The 17,974-nt window shown below is 36.3% G+C and overlaps 1 protein-coding gene across 3 annotated transcripts in view; it reads right to left on the bottom strand.

Moving 5' to 3' along the window:
• Positions 1-2,021: 2,021 nt before the first annotated feature.
• GRB14 (growth factor receptor bound protein 14) overlaps positions 2,022-17,974 on the bottom strand; it is a 110,527-nt gene continuing 94,574 nt past the window's right edge. For all 3 annotated transcript variants that reach the window (XM_040644517.1, XM_008687492.2, XM_040644524.1), the window contains 6 exons: positions 11,800-11,880; positions 6,730-6,846; positions 6,572-6,644; positions 6,344-6,431; positions 4,112-4,205; positions 2,022-2,475 (listed from right to left, as the gene is read on the bottom strand). In XM_040644517.1, the coding sequence (XP_040500451.1) occupies positions 2,329-2,475; positions 4,112-4,205; positions 6,344-6,431; positions 6,572-6,644; positions 6,730-6,846; positions 11,800-11,880 (600 nt within the window). In that variant the 3' untranslated portion in view covers positions 2,022-2,328. The remainder of the gene's footprint in view (positions 2,476-4,111; positions 4,206-6,343; positions 6,432-6,571; positions 6,645-6,729; positions 6,847-11,799; positions 11,881-17,974) is intronic.

Genomic DNA, 17,974 nt, shown 5'->3' with positions numbered 1-17,974 from the left:
ATGAGCTCAGATCAGTCACAGATTATACCATTATACACATAAAACAAGTAATAATTCTGAGTTGAAACACTCCTAAAAATTTTTATCTTGTGTGATTGGGTTTCCTGAATGTTTTCAAAGTAATTACTTAATTCTTCCACATAAGAAATAAAAACAACATAGACCAGACGGTCTGCAGAGTTTCTTTCTAGGAGAGTGAAGCCTGCTAATTTAAATATATGAAAAGAAAAAAGAAAATATGAGCTGGTATGTCCTAATCCTTATCCAAAATGGTACAAGAGAGTAGAACTTCACCAAATTAAATGAAAAATAATCCAAGGATAATTCACATTTTTCTTGGAAATCCATTTTAATACTGTACTAACGCTGAATGTGTCTGATATTTTCAGATTTAATTTCACATCAGATTTACACACATGTACACGCAAACATACACATTTAAAACCCTGTTTATCAGAAGGAATCATGAAGGATAATGTCTACCTTTCCTCAGTAATTTTGCTTGACTCATGCTTTAAGATCAAAGTGAGCAGTAACATACAACATCTGGGCTCCACAATAATAAATTTAGATTGTGAATTAAGTCAGAGACACAAATAACAAAGACAAGCACAGACTGGTCAATTTAGGAGTCTAGTATTTAAAATATGACATTCTCTGATATTGTCAATTTAAACTGGGTGCAAAATGAGAAAATGCATTTCAGTTCATAAGACAAACTATTCTTATAAATTGGAAATAAGTCAGAAATACTCAGGGCTATTCTGAAAGTTTGAAAAGTCTAGTGTGTTTACGTCTCACCCTCCCACGTGGATGGAGGTCCTTTGTGTCTTCCGAGCCCTTGGACACCAGATGGATATTTTATAACATCAGATTCATGTTCTAAGTTTCAGTGTTTTAAGAATTAGGTTTGCCCTGGCTGAAAGTAAACTGAGTATTTTTTTTACATTCCACCAATATTTTTTTCAGTAATAACTGGTTTAGTAGCACTTCATGAATGTTCTCAGATGCTTTCTTGCCAAAAACGTAAAACCAAAGTATGCATTTTTGAAATGTTTTTTAAAAATCTTCCTAACTTGCCCACAGTGTTGTTATAGGATCAATTAGAGGAGATGGGCATATTTTGAATGATTTTAATTTGATGTTTTTCTTTTCTTTTCTTGAACAGTGAATAGCCATCCCACAAAAAGTAGGGAAAAAAGAGTCACAGAATCCCAACAAAAACTTCCCAGATGGTTTTAGAGAGGTGATAAAGGAGGTGAGTGTTTTGAGTTTTTAAAACCTTTGGTTTCCATATTGATGTTGCCAAGAAACTGAAAAGGGGTGAGGCAAAGATAATAGCACAAATTTGCCTATTACAAGCTTTATAAATTTTGAATCTTTGATCTCACCAATTTTGATCAGGTTCATGATCGAGTAGTGAAACAGCAGGGGGCAAGTGTGAAATATTAAGGTGACAACTGTCATAGATTACAGGCCACAAGAAGGCATGTGCAAATTATATAAAGCCCTTCTATATCTTGATCATTTTCTTTGAAAAGATAGTTCTGGTTAGTCTTTTAAATAATGAAATAAAACGCGATCAATAATGTGCCACTAATAGGTAGAGTGTAAATATTACAGTATAGTTAATAATTTAAGAACCTAATAAAAGTCATCCTGAAAAAAAACCCAACGTATTTCAAAATAATTTTAAGCTGATACTTGAAAATATGATTTGATTTTAAGGTTATAATAGACTCAGAAAATATATAATTCAAAATACTTTCTAGTTTTATTAACAAGTTGTGGGTAGCTTTTTCAATTGAGAGCTTGAGATTTTATCATTCTTCTTAAGTTACAAAAAAAGTAGTGTAATTGAAATTCAGTCTGCAAATAATTCATCCAGAACCTTCAAGTGTTTTCCTATTTGTGTTTGAGAATTCAAATGCCACTCTAGTAAATGAGGAGAGAAAGATGGTTTATGGGCATATTTGACGAAAATACTATAGTTATGCAAAATCACACAAGAACACACCAAATCATTTTTTCTGAGGTTTAATTTTAGCTAATGAATTTTAGATGATGAATGTAATGTCAATCCAAATCTTTGCTTATCTGCAATGCACGAGCTATTTTTTGTAACTTCTGGTGAAATAGATTCTTTTCACCATGGCAACCTTTTCTCCCTTGTTTATGGTCTTTTTTCTTTTCTTCTCTTTCTCTTTCTTTCTCTTTATTTTTCTCTTTTCTTTTCTTTTCTTTCTTTCTTTCTTTTTTTTTTTTTTGTTGTTGTTGTTGTTGTGAGTCCTTTTTCTTCAACAGCTTAACAAGTCACTTCCGGTTTGGCTAAAGAGCAATCCTAGCACAATAATGTTTCAACTTGCACGGAAGAACGCCCTTATTGAGTTGATAGAACTCCACCAGTTGGATTAGATCCGTAAATCTCGTGTGGCCATCATCCAGGGTGTGGAACAGTTCGCCATCATCTTCCACCTTTTGGAGGGAAAACAACAAACTGGTAAGAAGGGCAAAAACCCCACAAGGACGATCGTACTCTATTGCTTACTGTGTCTTCATACACTAAAATGGACAAGTGGATGAAACTAAAGAGAATGAAAAAAATAAAAAAATCCTTATGATGTGTTCAGTTTTTCCCTGTAACTTCCCTTGTATACAGAAGAAATATCATCTGACCCTAAGGACCCACTGGGTGGCTCTACTTTCCAGACTTCAAATTCTCCCAACGTTCTGTAGTTAGAATAGTATGACTATTGTAAATCAACAAACAGTGAGAAATCTGCACTATTCAGTGTAAAAGTAAACAAAAGATTTTAATACCCCCACAGACAGAAATTAATTTCCGTATCTAAATGTTGTCTATCTAACAGCCTCACTTAGTATATTAGAAACAAATATTCATATAATTTCTACCCGTAAATTGATTCTGAAGCAATCAAACATTTTTTTAATTTTTCTTATTATTATTTTTTAGTATATATGAGTACTTTATTCCTTTATATTAAGAAATAATACTCCATTGTATGCATGTACATTTCAACTATCAATTCATCAGTTAACCAAAATTTAAGTTGTTTCTCGTTGGGGCTATTAGAATGCCTTTCTGAGCATTACCACATTCTCACCAACACTTTTTTTTAATAATAATTTTTTATTATGTTATGTTAGTCACCATACAGTACATCCCTAGTTTTTGATGTAATGTTCCATGATTCATTACTTGCGTATAACACCCAGTGCACCATGCGATACGTGCCCTCCTTAATATCTATCACTAGCCTATCCCAATCCCCCACCCTCGTCCCTCTGAACATTGTGTTAAGGGGATGACAGCTTCTTTCTTTTTTTTCCCCCCTGGCAGTAAGTTCTTGTGGCATTAAACAACTCATACTCTCACCCAGGGACATTATTTACATACTCAGTGAAGTTGGGAAGATACTTCATATGGACTTTGGGTCATTCCAAACAGAGGCCATTCAAAAGGAAACACTAGCAAGGTAGCAATCCTATGTAAAACTTCCCTGAACACAGACAGAATCTCTCTTCCACGCTACCTGGTTCCGATATACAGATCACATGCATATACCCAGGCACACACACAGAGCATCAGCAGAAGCAACAAAAATCCCAAAGCCCAGCTGTGCCATCCAGATGCAGAATTACAGACATTTCTGAAATGTGCTCAGAAGAGTTTAAATGTGCTCTGGTTCTGCAGCACCTGGGTATCTATGCATAAGGATGAAAAACAAAACTACGAAAAAAAAAAAGTCTGAGATAAGAAAGGAGGAAGGGTTTGAAAATAATGGTTTTTAAAGAACTGCTAGTAGAATTCAGAAAGAATCTTTAGTGGCCTTTTAACAATAGGTGGCATGGGGTCTATACAATATTGGTAAATCATATTTCATGGAAAAAGGGAAATTTAATTTTTACAATTCCTGTATTTCTTATATTAATTCAGGCTCATAAAACCATTTCTGCCAAACTTAAGTCTAGTCAAAGCATAAGCTCCCCAGTTATATTTAATAAAAGATCCAAAGAAAACCAAAGTTTACAAAAGCTTATACATTAAGATCATGTCTAATATACGAATGTGAAATCACAAATTACTTACTGGTATAATTTGAAAATGCTTTATTTTTTGTCCATGACTCATTGACAGTACAAAAGTTTTGGGGTTGCTCTGACTATCCCGTACCAAGAAAACTCTAAAGAGAGAGAAGGAATTTCAATATGTCTCTATATTTACTCATGTATTTCATAAAAATATGGCATGCAACAAATCCAGGAAATGTATTTATAACTGTAGCCAGAGTTTTCCTTTACTGTGTATTCAATGATAGGATTATCCAACATGGTAAACAATATGGTATAACATAATCTTACACTATAAAACTGTCATCAATGCTAATTTCATTTTAATAGGATAAATATACAGCCCATTTGTCAGATTGTTTGCTCACAATAAGCAATATAATGCTATGCAGACATCAATAATTAGTGTTATGTTCTTTTTCCATTGTAGAATTGGGTATTCACATGTAATGTGTTAGTGCAGAGAATGGGGCATTAGCATATTTACTTCAACTTGTGGGTTATGTTAGCCCCCGAAAAGAGAAAATTACTTAGAATGAAATCATTTTAAACCCCTCTTCAACACGGATGCCCCTTTTTCCTTTTGATTCTGGTTCCTATGTTACATATAAAACAGAAAGTGAGAAATGAATATATTCTAAAAAATCAATCTTGAAATCATCTATTAAATGTTGGAGTACAATGTTTTAAGTAAAAGAAACACCCAAACAACATATATTTTAATCTTGAAGAATGCAGCAGAAAAGCCTCTATAATGTCAGGCTAGCAAAATATAAGACGTGGCCTAATGGCCTAAGAGAAAAACGCTGCCAGGCCTGGGTACTTATTTACTGGCAATACAGTGCAAAACCAGCTTTGTGTTAATTGTTGGCAAACAGATTGTGCAAACGATCCCCTCTGGTGACTCCAGGACTAATCTCACTGTGCCTGGGCACGAAATTTGACCATCACAGATGTCGGATGAGATTATCCATTTCATTTGTACTGTGTGAGATTCCTACATTACATCACTGGGAGATGGGACAAAAGGGAGGTTCACTCATAAAGCAAGCTGTAATTCTTCGCCCATTCCCTAGCGGATCACCACTGCCACCTAGTGGACCGCCTGGCGTCTTCGCATCTTTCCAAAGGATTCTGGCCTCCACCCCCGCCCAATTTTTTATTAAAAATCTTAAAAAATAAAGATATTATCATTCTTTATGCAATTATTTCATTCAACTTATAAAAACTAGGCTCTGAAAGTAGGGAAATTATAATTCTCCAAAACATTTTAACAATTCTTTATGATTTATTTCTCTTCTTGGTCTCATCAGATTGTAATTCTGCTGATTGTTCAAATTTATATCTAAAAAGACTGTGTTCCGCATTGAGAAGTATATTAAAATCTTCTCTTATTTAGAGTCTCGTGAAATGCTGACTCGCTATTAATAATCTTCCATGTGAAGATGCATTTTTATCCAAATGTCAGTATTAAATCACCTTGAAATCTTGTCATCATCTTAAGCCAACCCTTGAAGATAAAAGACCCCATCACCACTTGTTTAAATTGACGCTGGTTTCATTTCTCATCCAAACCTCCATACAACCTCCTTGATTTGCACTGCATTTGAAAAGGGAATTTAGCCAGTATTACAGGAAATATTTGAAATACCAAGTCATTTGAGAAAAATAAAACTCTACAGATTGTAAATATTTCGTAATACAATTTACATTTCTCTTATATCTCCCATGGCATCCCACTAAAAGGTGGCATGAGAAACACTCAAGCACTCTTTTCATGGATTTATTACTACTTAAGCTATGAAAATTCAGAGAAAATAGGAATGTAAACAGAGAGAAAAAATAAAACAAGCAGTCAAAATATATTTAAAAAAAAGTGTTTTAACTGAATACACTCTGCATCAAACTTAAAACTATATGGAACATGTACGATTGTGTCATGACACAAACCATACGTTGGAATCACATGTTGTTGACACCTCAAAACAAGTTTGGTTTTACCTGAGTTACTAGTATTGGCACAGAAGGGGTAATATTGGTAATTATTAGTTAATAGCAGAGTATCCTATTCAGTTATCTGTTCATTTATGCACAAGTACTATACAGACATTGCTAGGATACAATGGTAACTTCTAGAACAAAGTCACTTCTGTTTTATGATAAGCTGAAGTCAAAACTATGTGTATTAAATACTAAGTAAGTACCGATTCTAAGAGAAATCAAAATCAACACCATTCAAAATTAAACTTACCCATCCACAAGTCCTTGCTGAATAATCAATCGCTGAGCTTCATCTCTAGAAATTTTGTGGTGAAACCATGGCTGGGACCGGTGGATGGCTAAAGAAATAAAATGGAGGAATACAGAGCTTTGTTTGAAATCTTCACAATTTAATTACATATACTTTCCACCCGAGCTACCCAGTCACCTCACCCATGTCATCCAGACATTCAGTCCCTGTGAATAGGCACAGACATACCCATGTTTGTGGCAGAGCTCTGGGAAGAGGCAGTTGGGCTACCATGGGTGGCCAGGCGTAAACATCCTTTTTTCTGCGCAAAGAAAGGGGAAACAAATTTCAACTTCTTTGACAAACTCAAATCGTAAATATTTTGAAGAATGTGAAGCTATTTGTACCCTCCAAGCAAGTCCTTCTTCGACAGCGACTGAAAGGGCTTCCGTGGGATTTTCTATAACTCTGCTTTTCTGTCCTGAGAAGTCCATTGCTACGAGAGAATTCTCTGATATACTTCTCTGGAAAAAACAAAAAACAAAAAACAAAACCACAAAAAAAAAAAAACAAAACAAAAAAAAAAACACGTTTTTACCATGAAAATATCTTTGAATGTTATCTCTCAGTGTTTTGCTGGCAATACATTTCCACTCTAGAATGTGATTCCAAAGGTGGCTGGCAGGAAATTTAAAAAGTAAAAAGTGCATATTTAAGATAAAAAGGGTGCTATGAAATATTTTGGTTAAATAAGTTACATAGTTATTTGTTAATGTCACTGAATTAAGTGGTTGAGTAAAGAGACTGAAAGCTTTCAGAGTTAGCATGTCTTTCTCTTAAAAGAACCCTATCTCTTCATATTCTCTGGTAAAATGGGAAAGCACCAATTTGGAAAGGAGTAACCCTTGCTGTAGCTAAAAGACCCACCATTTCTGAACGAATCTCTATTATGATTTGAGATTCACCCATTATCATTTAAATGTCAACTCTATCTACTGACAAAGCAGCTGTTTTATAAGATTCAAGATAGACAAAAGCTGTAACTTAGACTGACTTACATCATTCTTAAGAAAGAAATCGTACTCCTATTTCATAATGGAATAAACTGTAATATATTTTAAAACTGTATCACATCAATGTTCATCTTACTTAGAAAATAAAATTTAGCGGTGCCTGGGTGGCTCAGTTGGTTAAGCTCTGACTCTTGATTTCAGCTTAGGTCATGATCTCAGGGTCCTGGGATCGAGCCCCGTGAAGGGCTCGACACTCAGTGGGGAGTCTGCTTGAGGATTCTCCCCCCCTCCCCCAGCTCATGCACATACGCACGTGCATGCATCCTCTCTCTCCCTCTCTCTCAAATAAATAAATATTTAAAAGAAGACAAGAAAAGAAAATTTAGTGAAATAATGACTCCACTAATTCCATAATACTAAAATTTCTATGATTTACCATATGAATATTTTTTTTCATCTGATGAGGATGCATGTGGAAAACTGAGAGCTGCAAAAACAAATCTGACTGACAAAAAAAAAAAAAAAGAACTGATATAAGAAGGAAGACATCTCCAAACAAACATAATTGAAACAAATAATACAGTCTTCCTTTGGCATTACTTTTTGTTTCCTATTCTCTGAAGGTGAATATGTCCAAACCTGGACTTTATTTTTACTTTTTGTTTGTTTAGGGCTCTACTTTGTGACCATCTTTTTAAAAAGACTGCCATTCCCAGTCACGCATCCTAAAAAAACCACAATTATCAAATCTCCAGTCAAAAGTCTCAGTCAGTTTGTAAGAAGTAACACTCTTCCAAAGGAAAAAACATCCAAAAACAGCACGGACAACATTTAACACTTACTCCCCGCTCATTAACAGAGGAGCGAAACAAAAAATGGAGTTCTAATGGTAAAGGAAGGGCCAGTGTGCCTCTGGAGACTCGCGGCTGAAGACCGTTTTATAGCTCTCCACATGGATTCAGCCTTTCCTAGCTTGTAGTCAAATGTATGCTTGAAAGAACACTTGTCCATGCAAAAAATTGGGGGGCCTCACTTATCGCTGCGTCACACATCCTACGTCATTAGCATTTGCTCTCTCCTCTTTAAAGCCTGCTGTAGTGGCCCACAATCTTATTACGTTTCCTCTGGATTTCCAGAGATCCGGCATGCAATCTTTCATTTGTTACGGAAGCCTTTGTAACTGACAGCTGCTCTTTCCAGACAGATGTTGTCTCTGTAATCTCTATCTGCTGTCACACCTTAGTTTGCCCTTCTCCCCCCCGCCCCCACCATGATCTTCTGTGCGGGCTGTAGACCAGTCGGATACACTTCTGCTTTGCCAACATTAATGAAAAGCCTTCACCTGCCCAAAGCACAGAGTAACTAATCTCAATCATAATGATCACTTTATCCTTATAATATCTCTACTTCATGTGCCAAGATGGGCGCTGTAATCACAAGGTCCTGATAACATAAAAATACTGTTAGGAAAGAAAAATAAACATAACCAGTTGTTTTTGTTTTTGTTTGCCTACGATACAATAGGATAGAATGTAAAACAAGGTCCCATGTTCCATAATTATTTGACATTAGTACAGAGTCTACAATACAGATAGATATTTTCATTTGCTACATTACACTAGGGAAAACGCAAGAATATAGCAAATGTTTCCTACTGAATAGCAGGTGGTGGATGAAAAATTAATAGTTTACCTTTGGCGGACAAAGAGATAGAAGTGAAGCCAAATCGGACTTGAACTCAAAAGGTCATTTTCAGCTCAATTTCGTTCACATAAGAAAGCGATGTTGATAACATTCAGAATCAGTGTATTTCTCAAATAGTGGTCCCTTATTCTAGCTCTTTCTTCTGGTGGAATAAACAGGGCAAGCCCTGGAAAAGGGTCCATGATTTTAATGGCATCCCTCTTTTTTCAAGAAAGAAAAGGACTGGGTACACCCTGGATTATCCAGGTCACACTCTGAGATCAGATCCAGTCACTCCTAATGAGCTTTGGACATGAAATGTTTTTCAGGCGGTTTAAGTAGGTGGCAACTAGTGGCCACACACTCCGTCACCCCATTGGAAAGACGTAGATAAACCTGCAGCACGATCCTTAGCAAGAGGGCACAGGAGTTCCTGATATCGCTCTCTCTGCTCCATACAGAGTCATAGGACATCAGAGATGTAATCGATTCCCAAACTTACATAACCGTCCCCCTTATTTTATACTGCAGGATACCAGTGACTAAACCAAGGTCGCAAAGGTAGCTTCCGGTAAAAGCAGTGACGGATAGACCTTCTCCAGGGTCTTTTATGTCCCACAGAGGAGGAGGTGCAGGGAAGAAAGTGCAGTTTTCAACACCTAGCCCAGGGTCAACGTGAGGAATAATAAGGACTTGAGTAGACTGGTTTTCCCCATCCCGGTCCTCCAGGCAGAACCATACTAACAGATGCGCCTTTGTGCTGAAAAGGACCAAATATTTGGCTTCCTGAAATATCTGCTGATGATTCTCATTTCAAAGGCAGACAGGGGTAGCTATGATGTGCTGTATTTAGCTAGGGTGTGCCTTATGGTATATGACTTTTTTTTTTCTTATTTCCCTCCTCTAAATGTATCCCTAGAGAAGTTAAGAATTTTTTCCTTTAAAAATATATAACTGAAGTATACTCAGTTTTCTAAGATTTGAACTGAAGACAGTGTCTAAAAGAAAACCAGCAGACACAGGCGAGGAGCACTGGCATCCATTATATAGGTCACTGCTTCTTCCGTGATAACCTAGAAAGGTGGGGTGCTGTATAGACATCAAAGTAAACAAAAATACCTCCCAAAACATCTCCGTTTCCTTCATGTAAGTTAAGAAGTGTGGAGATATAATTCTCAAGTGCTATTCTGTTTGACCTTGACAACTGCCATACAGGACAGCCAGGTCCTCGCTACACGGGCCCCCTACAAAATCCCTATTGCCAACCAGATTCACTCAAGAAGTGTCTCTCCCTATACATGGTGTTGAACAAGCAAAGTCACACTAACCAAACTGCCATGTACCTAGTGATCAACAGTGGGACCACTTTCAATGGAAAGTGGCAAGAATAACACCCCACTTATACGCTAATGACAGCGATGAGACTAGACAGTACTTTGTTTATGACAACTGTTTCCTATGATTAAGAGGACACGAGGCAACTGCCTCCAAACGTGTGACTGCTATTAACATGCTCATCCTAATAACTTTAGACTCTAAGAGAAATTGAGAAGGATTTAGAAAAGGATTAAGATAATAAAATCCATTATTCTTTATATACATGTGGATTGAAAGATAAAGGTAAGCTGACAAATTATAAAAATACTCACCTAAAGCCATTGCTTTTAGAAAAATTCATTCCAGTCTTTAGTTTCTTATTTTAGGGCTTAAAAGTAATATGATACAAAGATGAAAAGTTACTCTTCCATAACATAAAGCAACGTCACTACAGAATTGGAGTTCTTTTTTTCCTATTAGTCTATCAGACTTTGTAATCAACATTATTTCATGCCTCATTCCTAGAACTGAGCATTTCATCTGCTCCATTACATGTGGGGAAATGCACCTTCCTTGGTCACAGCTATGAGGGGCATATTTTTAACCTAAGTGGAAATGCAGCGTGTTAGCTGATTTGTAACACAGGCGCATACACCTAAATTCCTAATATACTCAATATTAAGGAGCAAGAGCAAAAATAGCCAAACTTTTAAGTTCAGAACTAAATTTCTTGTGTTAATGTACTATAAATCAAACTTAGATTCTAAAGTAGGGAAAAGATGTGTCTGTGTGTATCTGCAAATAAATATTCAAGTTGCAGTTACTATAAATGTGAGAAGTGTTATTAGACTTAATGGAATGCACAAGCTATATTTTGGCTTGCAGTTTTTGGGTTTCCTGAAGAGCAGTTTGCTCTTCAAGGACCTAGACCTTAAAAAATTTTATTGTTAGAAGCCCAGAATGCAAAAGAGCTCACCTGTGTATAGTGCAGCTTTTAAGATTCCAAACCACTGGCATCTTTCTACTAGGCTATGACAATTCCAAAATCAATATTAAAATAAAATAAATAAACCCACGACCAAAATCAATGACTAAGGAAACAGCTATAATCCCAAGGAAAATATTCTAAAAATCATATTAAAATTTAATCCTCAAATGTCGTAATGACACAGAATGATTCACATTAACTCTTTCAAATATTTACAAATTTTCTTTAACATATAACATTATCTATTTTAATCGAATACTTCATGATCTACTGCTGTGACTTGATCACATAGGCTGCAATCATGTGAAATCCAAGAACAAATAATTCAGTAACATTATGTTAGGATGGTGTCAAAGAGTTACTTTACTTGACCAGAAGGAAAGAACGTAAATGTACTGTAATGCACATTTATTATACAATATTATTGCAAGTTGATATAAATATAAAACATATAGATTAATAAATATGGTCCTTACCATGGGTGATATACTCTGAGAACTGCAGCCACTTCTACCTTGATATGGATGCATGTAATTCTGGTACAGCTGCATGCCATACTGCAGAACACATAAATAAAAACACATTCCCATCACTTTTACCACATAGGTAATTTGGGGGAAAAATCAATACTTTAATCAGTTATATATCATAATACAAAATATAAAAATTATAAGCTTTCCTTAAATTAGTAAAGCAACCATAATTTTGAAAGATAAGCTTTTAGTGCCCTACGATGATACATTTAAAAAGACTGTTTTTTTGGGATGCCTGGGTGGCTCAATTGGTTGAACATCTGCCTTCGGCTCAGGCCATGATCCCAGGGTCCTGGGATCAAGTCTGCATTGGGCTCCTTGCTCAGCGGAGAGCCTGCTTCTCCCTCTGCCTGCTGCTCTCCCTGCTTGTGCTCTCTCTCTCTCTCTGACAAGTAAATAAATAAAATCTTAAATAAATAAATAAATAAATAAATAAATAAATAAATAAATAAGAATAAAAAGAGAGTGCTTTTTACCTGAACCCACACTTATGGTCTGGCTCACCAGTATACAGATCTGTAACTAACATTCCTACTCATTATTCTTAACACCAAAACCACCTGGAATGGTATATCACCTAGTGAAAAGAGAGCTCACTCGGGAAGGATGCCAGACTTTACGGAACAAAGACTGAAAACCTTACACGCGCCTTAGGCAAAACAGGGTAACATTCACCGTAACTCTTCAATGACTGACGAATTATAACGTCTCTTCGGCAAATCCACAACCTTGTCCTTATGTTAAAGATTCTTGACCCTGCAGCATCCTCTACTAACAATACTCTTACCACATTGTTTAATTTTTGGCTTTAAATTCGGGGAAATCAAAATGGTAGGGATCGTACCCAAAGGGTCACAAAATACACTGTAAACTGCAGTAGGAAAAGAACACAGCATCTTTACTGTCAGGAAGTAGCATTGCAAGACTCAGCTGCCAGGCTACGATTGCAAAGTGGGTCTGGACTGTAAGTGGATTACTAGGCTTGAGAAAATTAAGAATGCTAACTGCCATGACCAAACTTATTTTGGAGGGCTCACCATCTGAAGCTACAAGGTACTCCCCTTAGATTTAATCTACTTTGTTTAAAAAGCAAAAAAACAAAAAACAAAAAAAAAATCAAAAAACAAAAAGGAAAAAGAAAAAGAAAACAAAGCAAAACCACAACAGGACAGAGAGGCCTTTACATTTCTTTTCTTTTCTTTTCTTTTCTTTTCTTTTCTTTTCTTTTCTTTTCTTTTCTTTTCTTTTCTTTTTTCTGGCTACCCTCAGCAATTCTATTTCACAGAGCCACAATGAACTTAGAAGTAGGTCCTATATAAAAGAGATTGAGGAGACACCACGGAATCCAATCTCACCCTTAGGATGAATTCCTTTAAACATTCCAACTGAGCTGTTTCTCTACTGAAGACTATTTCCTTAAAAGCAATTCCAGCAAAGTGGATCTATTTGGTAATTACACAGAAAAATTAGAGGGCGCCTTGGAGAGTCTCTGTTTCCAAGATTTTGCTTTTAACATGAATACAAATCCACATTCATTTAAAATTCTCTATGTTGACTTCTTTATCCAATTATTTCCCAACTTCTAAAAATTATTTTTCAATTTACAGTTTGATTGACATTAATGGGACCTAATGAAATTTACTTTAAAACAACTCTAAACCTACCGTAACTATAAAAAAGAAGACAGAGGAGCTTAATTCCTAGTCAAGTTCATTTTGGAGACGATACAAGAACCTCTAAACAATACTTTCACAAGGTACATGCATGCTGTTTGGTCGCCTTTAATTTATCTGCAATGAAAAGCCAGCTACCTACTGATAAGACTGTTTCCTTCAAAGACGTATTGTCCCTGGTACCTGTAGTGTTAGGTCGTTGCCTCTGTGCTATTGGTGGTCTTTAGTAGGCATTGAAGTGTGGTGGAGGGGTAGGGCATGAGTCACCTTAACATGTCCCCGTCCTACGGAGGGGCAGACAACGGACCAAACTACGTAAGAAGTGAGCAGAGTTCTAGGTGAAGGGAGGGAGGAAGACAACATGTAACTAGGACACTGTACGTGAGCAATTCTCAGATTTTCTATGAATCTATATGTAACTGGAATTTCTCCAAAGAGAACAGGAGGACCTTCCTTTGCTACCACATGAACAGTTCACACGTGTGTATGAAAAAGAAAAGGAAATAAAAATAAAACAAGAGGTCAAATTCCTCGAGGAGGCAGGTTCTAGTAAGTAGCGTGTGAAAAAATCCGAGGCCCTTTCCATCTCATCAACATAACAGACTCGTCTGTCCCCGCACCTCCAACTAAGTATGGCGATAAACTGGAAATACGATAGACAACCAGAGTTGAAAATGAATCAAAAGATACCTCTAACACCATGTGAGTCCAGGTGCACCAGCTGGGGGATGAAACAGGTGCCCCGTGGACGACAAGCTGCCAGGGGAAACCACCCGGGGAAACTCCCCTATTAGAGTCTTTCAAATGTGTCTGTGCTGGCAAGCCCTGGCTTCCTGTATCTGGGTATTTTAAAGGGCAAAGCAGATCATATCACTTTCCCATTTGAAACTGTTTGGTGGTTTATCATTGCCTCCAGGAAAAAGGTTCTCCCTGATGCCTGCCTCCCTCTCTGCCTCAACTGGAAAAGCTTTACCACAATTAAAAAAGAAAAAAATATACAAGGAACATGGATATGGTAGGCAGAATAATGGCCCCCAGAGATGTCCACATCCTAATTCCTGGAGCCTGTAAATATGTTGGGTTATCTGGCATGGAGGAATTAATGTTGCAGATAAAATTAAGGGTGCTAATCAGCTGATGTGGAAATTAAGTGGTTACCTTGGATTATCTATGTAGATCCAATATAATCACAAGGCCCCTTAATAAGTGGAAGGGGGAGGCAGAGAAGAGAACCAAGTCACAGCATGAAAAGGTCTTAGCTCGACATTGCTGGTGGTTGAGGGTAGAGAAAAAGACCACGAGCCAAGGAGTTTGGGCAGCCTCTAAAGTCTGAAACGGGCATGAGAAATGGATTCTCCCCCAGAGTCTCTGGAAGGGAATGCAGGTCACCTTACATTTAGGCCAACAAGACCCATTTCAGACTTCCTGAATGACAACAGTGTAGGATAATAAATCTGTGCTGTTTTAGGTCACTAAAGTGGTAGCCATTTGTTATAGTAGCCACAGAAACTAACACAACAGAGCATCCTCGAAGTGGACATCTGTGCCCTGGAAGAAGCTTCAAAAAGAATCAAATGAGAAAAAAAGTGAGAAGGGGACAATCTTCTAGGAACAGCATTCTGGATATACAAGGATCAAAAAAAAAACAAAAAAAAACCACCAGCTTTTAGTATATTTCATCCATTCTTGGACACATGCGTCTTTTCAGATTTCAACATTCATAAATTTGCCTTAACTATAGCATCTTCTATTCACTGTGGACCAGGTGACTTGTCACTGCCTGCAATGTTTAGTGAGATCAAGTAATCACGTACATCAAACCTTGCAGAAGGGATGCCACTAGCTAGAAAGACAACTCCAGAGACCACGGCAGAACACCTGAGAAGTTCTGCCTCCTCGAAGCTCTTGACGGCACAGAGCGAGGAAGTCTGTATGAAATAGGGTATCCATAGTTCTGAGATAAAAATGATTCAGGAAAGCCAGACTTAGAATATGTTTTCCAGCTACCTCACATAATTTATTTCATATATATGCGCGCGCGCGTGTGTGTGTGTGTACACAAAATTGATAAATGATGAAAATCTACATCTATAGGCCTAAATAAATCTAAAATAACTAAATGAAAATAAAAATCATAAAGGATATGAAAACATCATATCATAATTTTATTGGCATAATTCTTTTCTTTCTACTTATAGAAAAAAATAATGGTGTTCCTAGTAAAATCAGTCACATTAAAGGGAGTGTGCTTACCACCTGCTTTGGAGTTGGGTGTCTGTCACTGAGATCAAACTAGAAGGGAGGAAGGCTTGACTAACAAGGTTAGAAAGCATCTCCTTTACCAGCCTAGCCTGATTTCCAGAGTTCTGATGGAAGAAAAAAGAAAACCAGAGACCTCAAGGTATTTTCTCTATTACTGTGATGTGTTAAAGTATTCAAAGAGTGTCAGCCTCTTCACCTGTAAAAGGAGAGGACTGGATGAGGTCGTTAATTCTGAATCAGGCAAACATCTGGAGTTCACTCACTAAATTGGGATCCCCAAGGATGGGGCTGGGCGCACAGAACTTTAGAACATTCCTCAGGTGACTCCAATGCACATCCGGAGTTAACTAGTTATGACTTCCTTGACTGGTTGGTTCCCAACACTGCCCCTTTCTTTTCTTTCTTTCTTTCTTTCTCTTTCTTTCTCTTTCTTTCTCTTTCTTTCTCTTTCTTTCTCTTTCTTTTCTTTCTTTCTTTCTTTCTTTCTTTCTTTCTTTCTTTCTTTCTTTCTTTCTTTCTTTCTTTCTGACTTCCTTGACTGGTTGGTTCCCAACACTCTCTAAAGCTCTTTTCTTTCTTTCTTTCTTTCTTTCTTTCTTTCTTTCTTTCTTTCTTTCTTTCTTTCTTTCACATTTTATGACAATGAGAGCAATGTAGAAGCAATTACTTACCATGAGGGTTTCAAAGAATCAAGACTTCTAAGCTTTGTTGAAACCAAAATCATGACAGTCATTTAATAGTAGACTGTCTGAGAAACAAACCTCTTGTAAAAAGGTAACTATGGAGGCTATCTGCAATAACAGCAAAAGGAAGCAAATTTCATAGTTAATCCAAAAGCTTCCTTTAAGCCATTTAAAAATCTTTCTGCTGATACCACTTCACATCCACTAGGATAATTATTTTTTTTTTAAAGGAAAATAACAAGTGTTAGTAAGGATATAGAGGAATTGGAATTCTCATACATTGCAGGTGGGACCATTAAACAGTTTAGCCACTGTGGAAAACATTTTGGCAATTCTTCAAAAGGTTAAACGGAATTACCATATGACCAGCAATTCTATTCCTCGGTACGTACCCTCCAAATTGAAAACAGGTACCCAAATAAACACATGAACACATATGTTCATAGCAGTACTATTCACAAAAGATGCAAACAACTCAAATGTCCATTAATGAATAAATGAATAAACAATTGTTTATCTAATATATATATCCAACATATACATACATAAATACATACATACATACAATGGAGTATTATTCAGCCATAAAAAAAGAATCAAGTACTGATCTACACTATAAGGTGGATGAACCACAAAACTATATGCTAAATAAAAAAAGCCAGACACAAAAGGTCAGATACTGTATGATTCCATTTCTATGAAATGTCCAAATAGGGAAATCCTAGAGAGACACACACAGATATGGATGGTTGCCAGGGGCTGGGAGTAACTGTTTAATGGGTATGCAGTTTCCTTTTGAGGTAATAAAAATGTTTTGGAGCTAAGAGCTACATAGAGGGGGCGGGTGCACAACATTTTGAATGAACTAAATGCCACTGTATTGTTCATATAGTTAAAATGAACACAGTTAATAATACATTCATCATGTTAGCATAGTTGATTAAAATAGTTAATTCAGTTGATTTCATGTTTTGTGAGTTTCACCTCAATTAAATAAATTAAAAGAATAAAAAATAAACCTTGCCTTCCCAACCTGGTATGACAACTAATAATTCGGATTCTGATTATTCTGCTCTTCTTCAAAAGGAAACGGTTGATAATTTTTATAATTATGAAGTTGTGTTAAATTTACTAGCATACAAGTTTTGAAATTAAATGTGTTTTCTGTACATTCTAGAAGAAATCGTTCTTTCTTCCCCATGTAACTTTTAGAACACTATTACTCCTTTCAAAATGCTCCCCAGTAAACTATGCTTATTTAAGTTGTAATTTCTACTTAACACAAAGGTTGATGTTTTAATAGTATATTATAGTAAAATTTACATAATAATTTGAAGTAAACTAGAAAGCAATTTATACAACACTTAAATGAAATGTGAAACAGCTGCATTAAACATACCTAAATGGGCACATTTTAAAACACACACGTCATGTTGGAGTGACAGCAATATTTAAAAAATGCAGACTGAGTCATGTATAGAAGTTTTAATCAGTTATATG

This window comes from Ursus maritimus, unplaced genomic scaffold (assembly GCF_017311325.1).
Source record: "Ursus maritimus isolate PB19 unplaced genomic scaffold, ASM1731132v1 scaffold_1, whole genome shotgun sequence".
Taxonomy (NCBI): Eukaryota; Metazoa; Chordata; class Mammalia; order Carnivora; family Ursidae; genus Ursus; species Ursus maritimus.
Note: the sequence above shows the minus strand (reverse complement) of the source record. Positions and strands in the feature narration are given on the sequence as shown.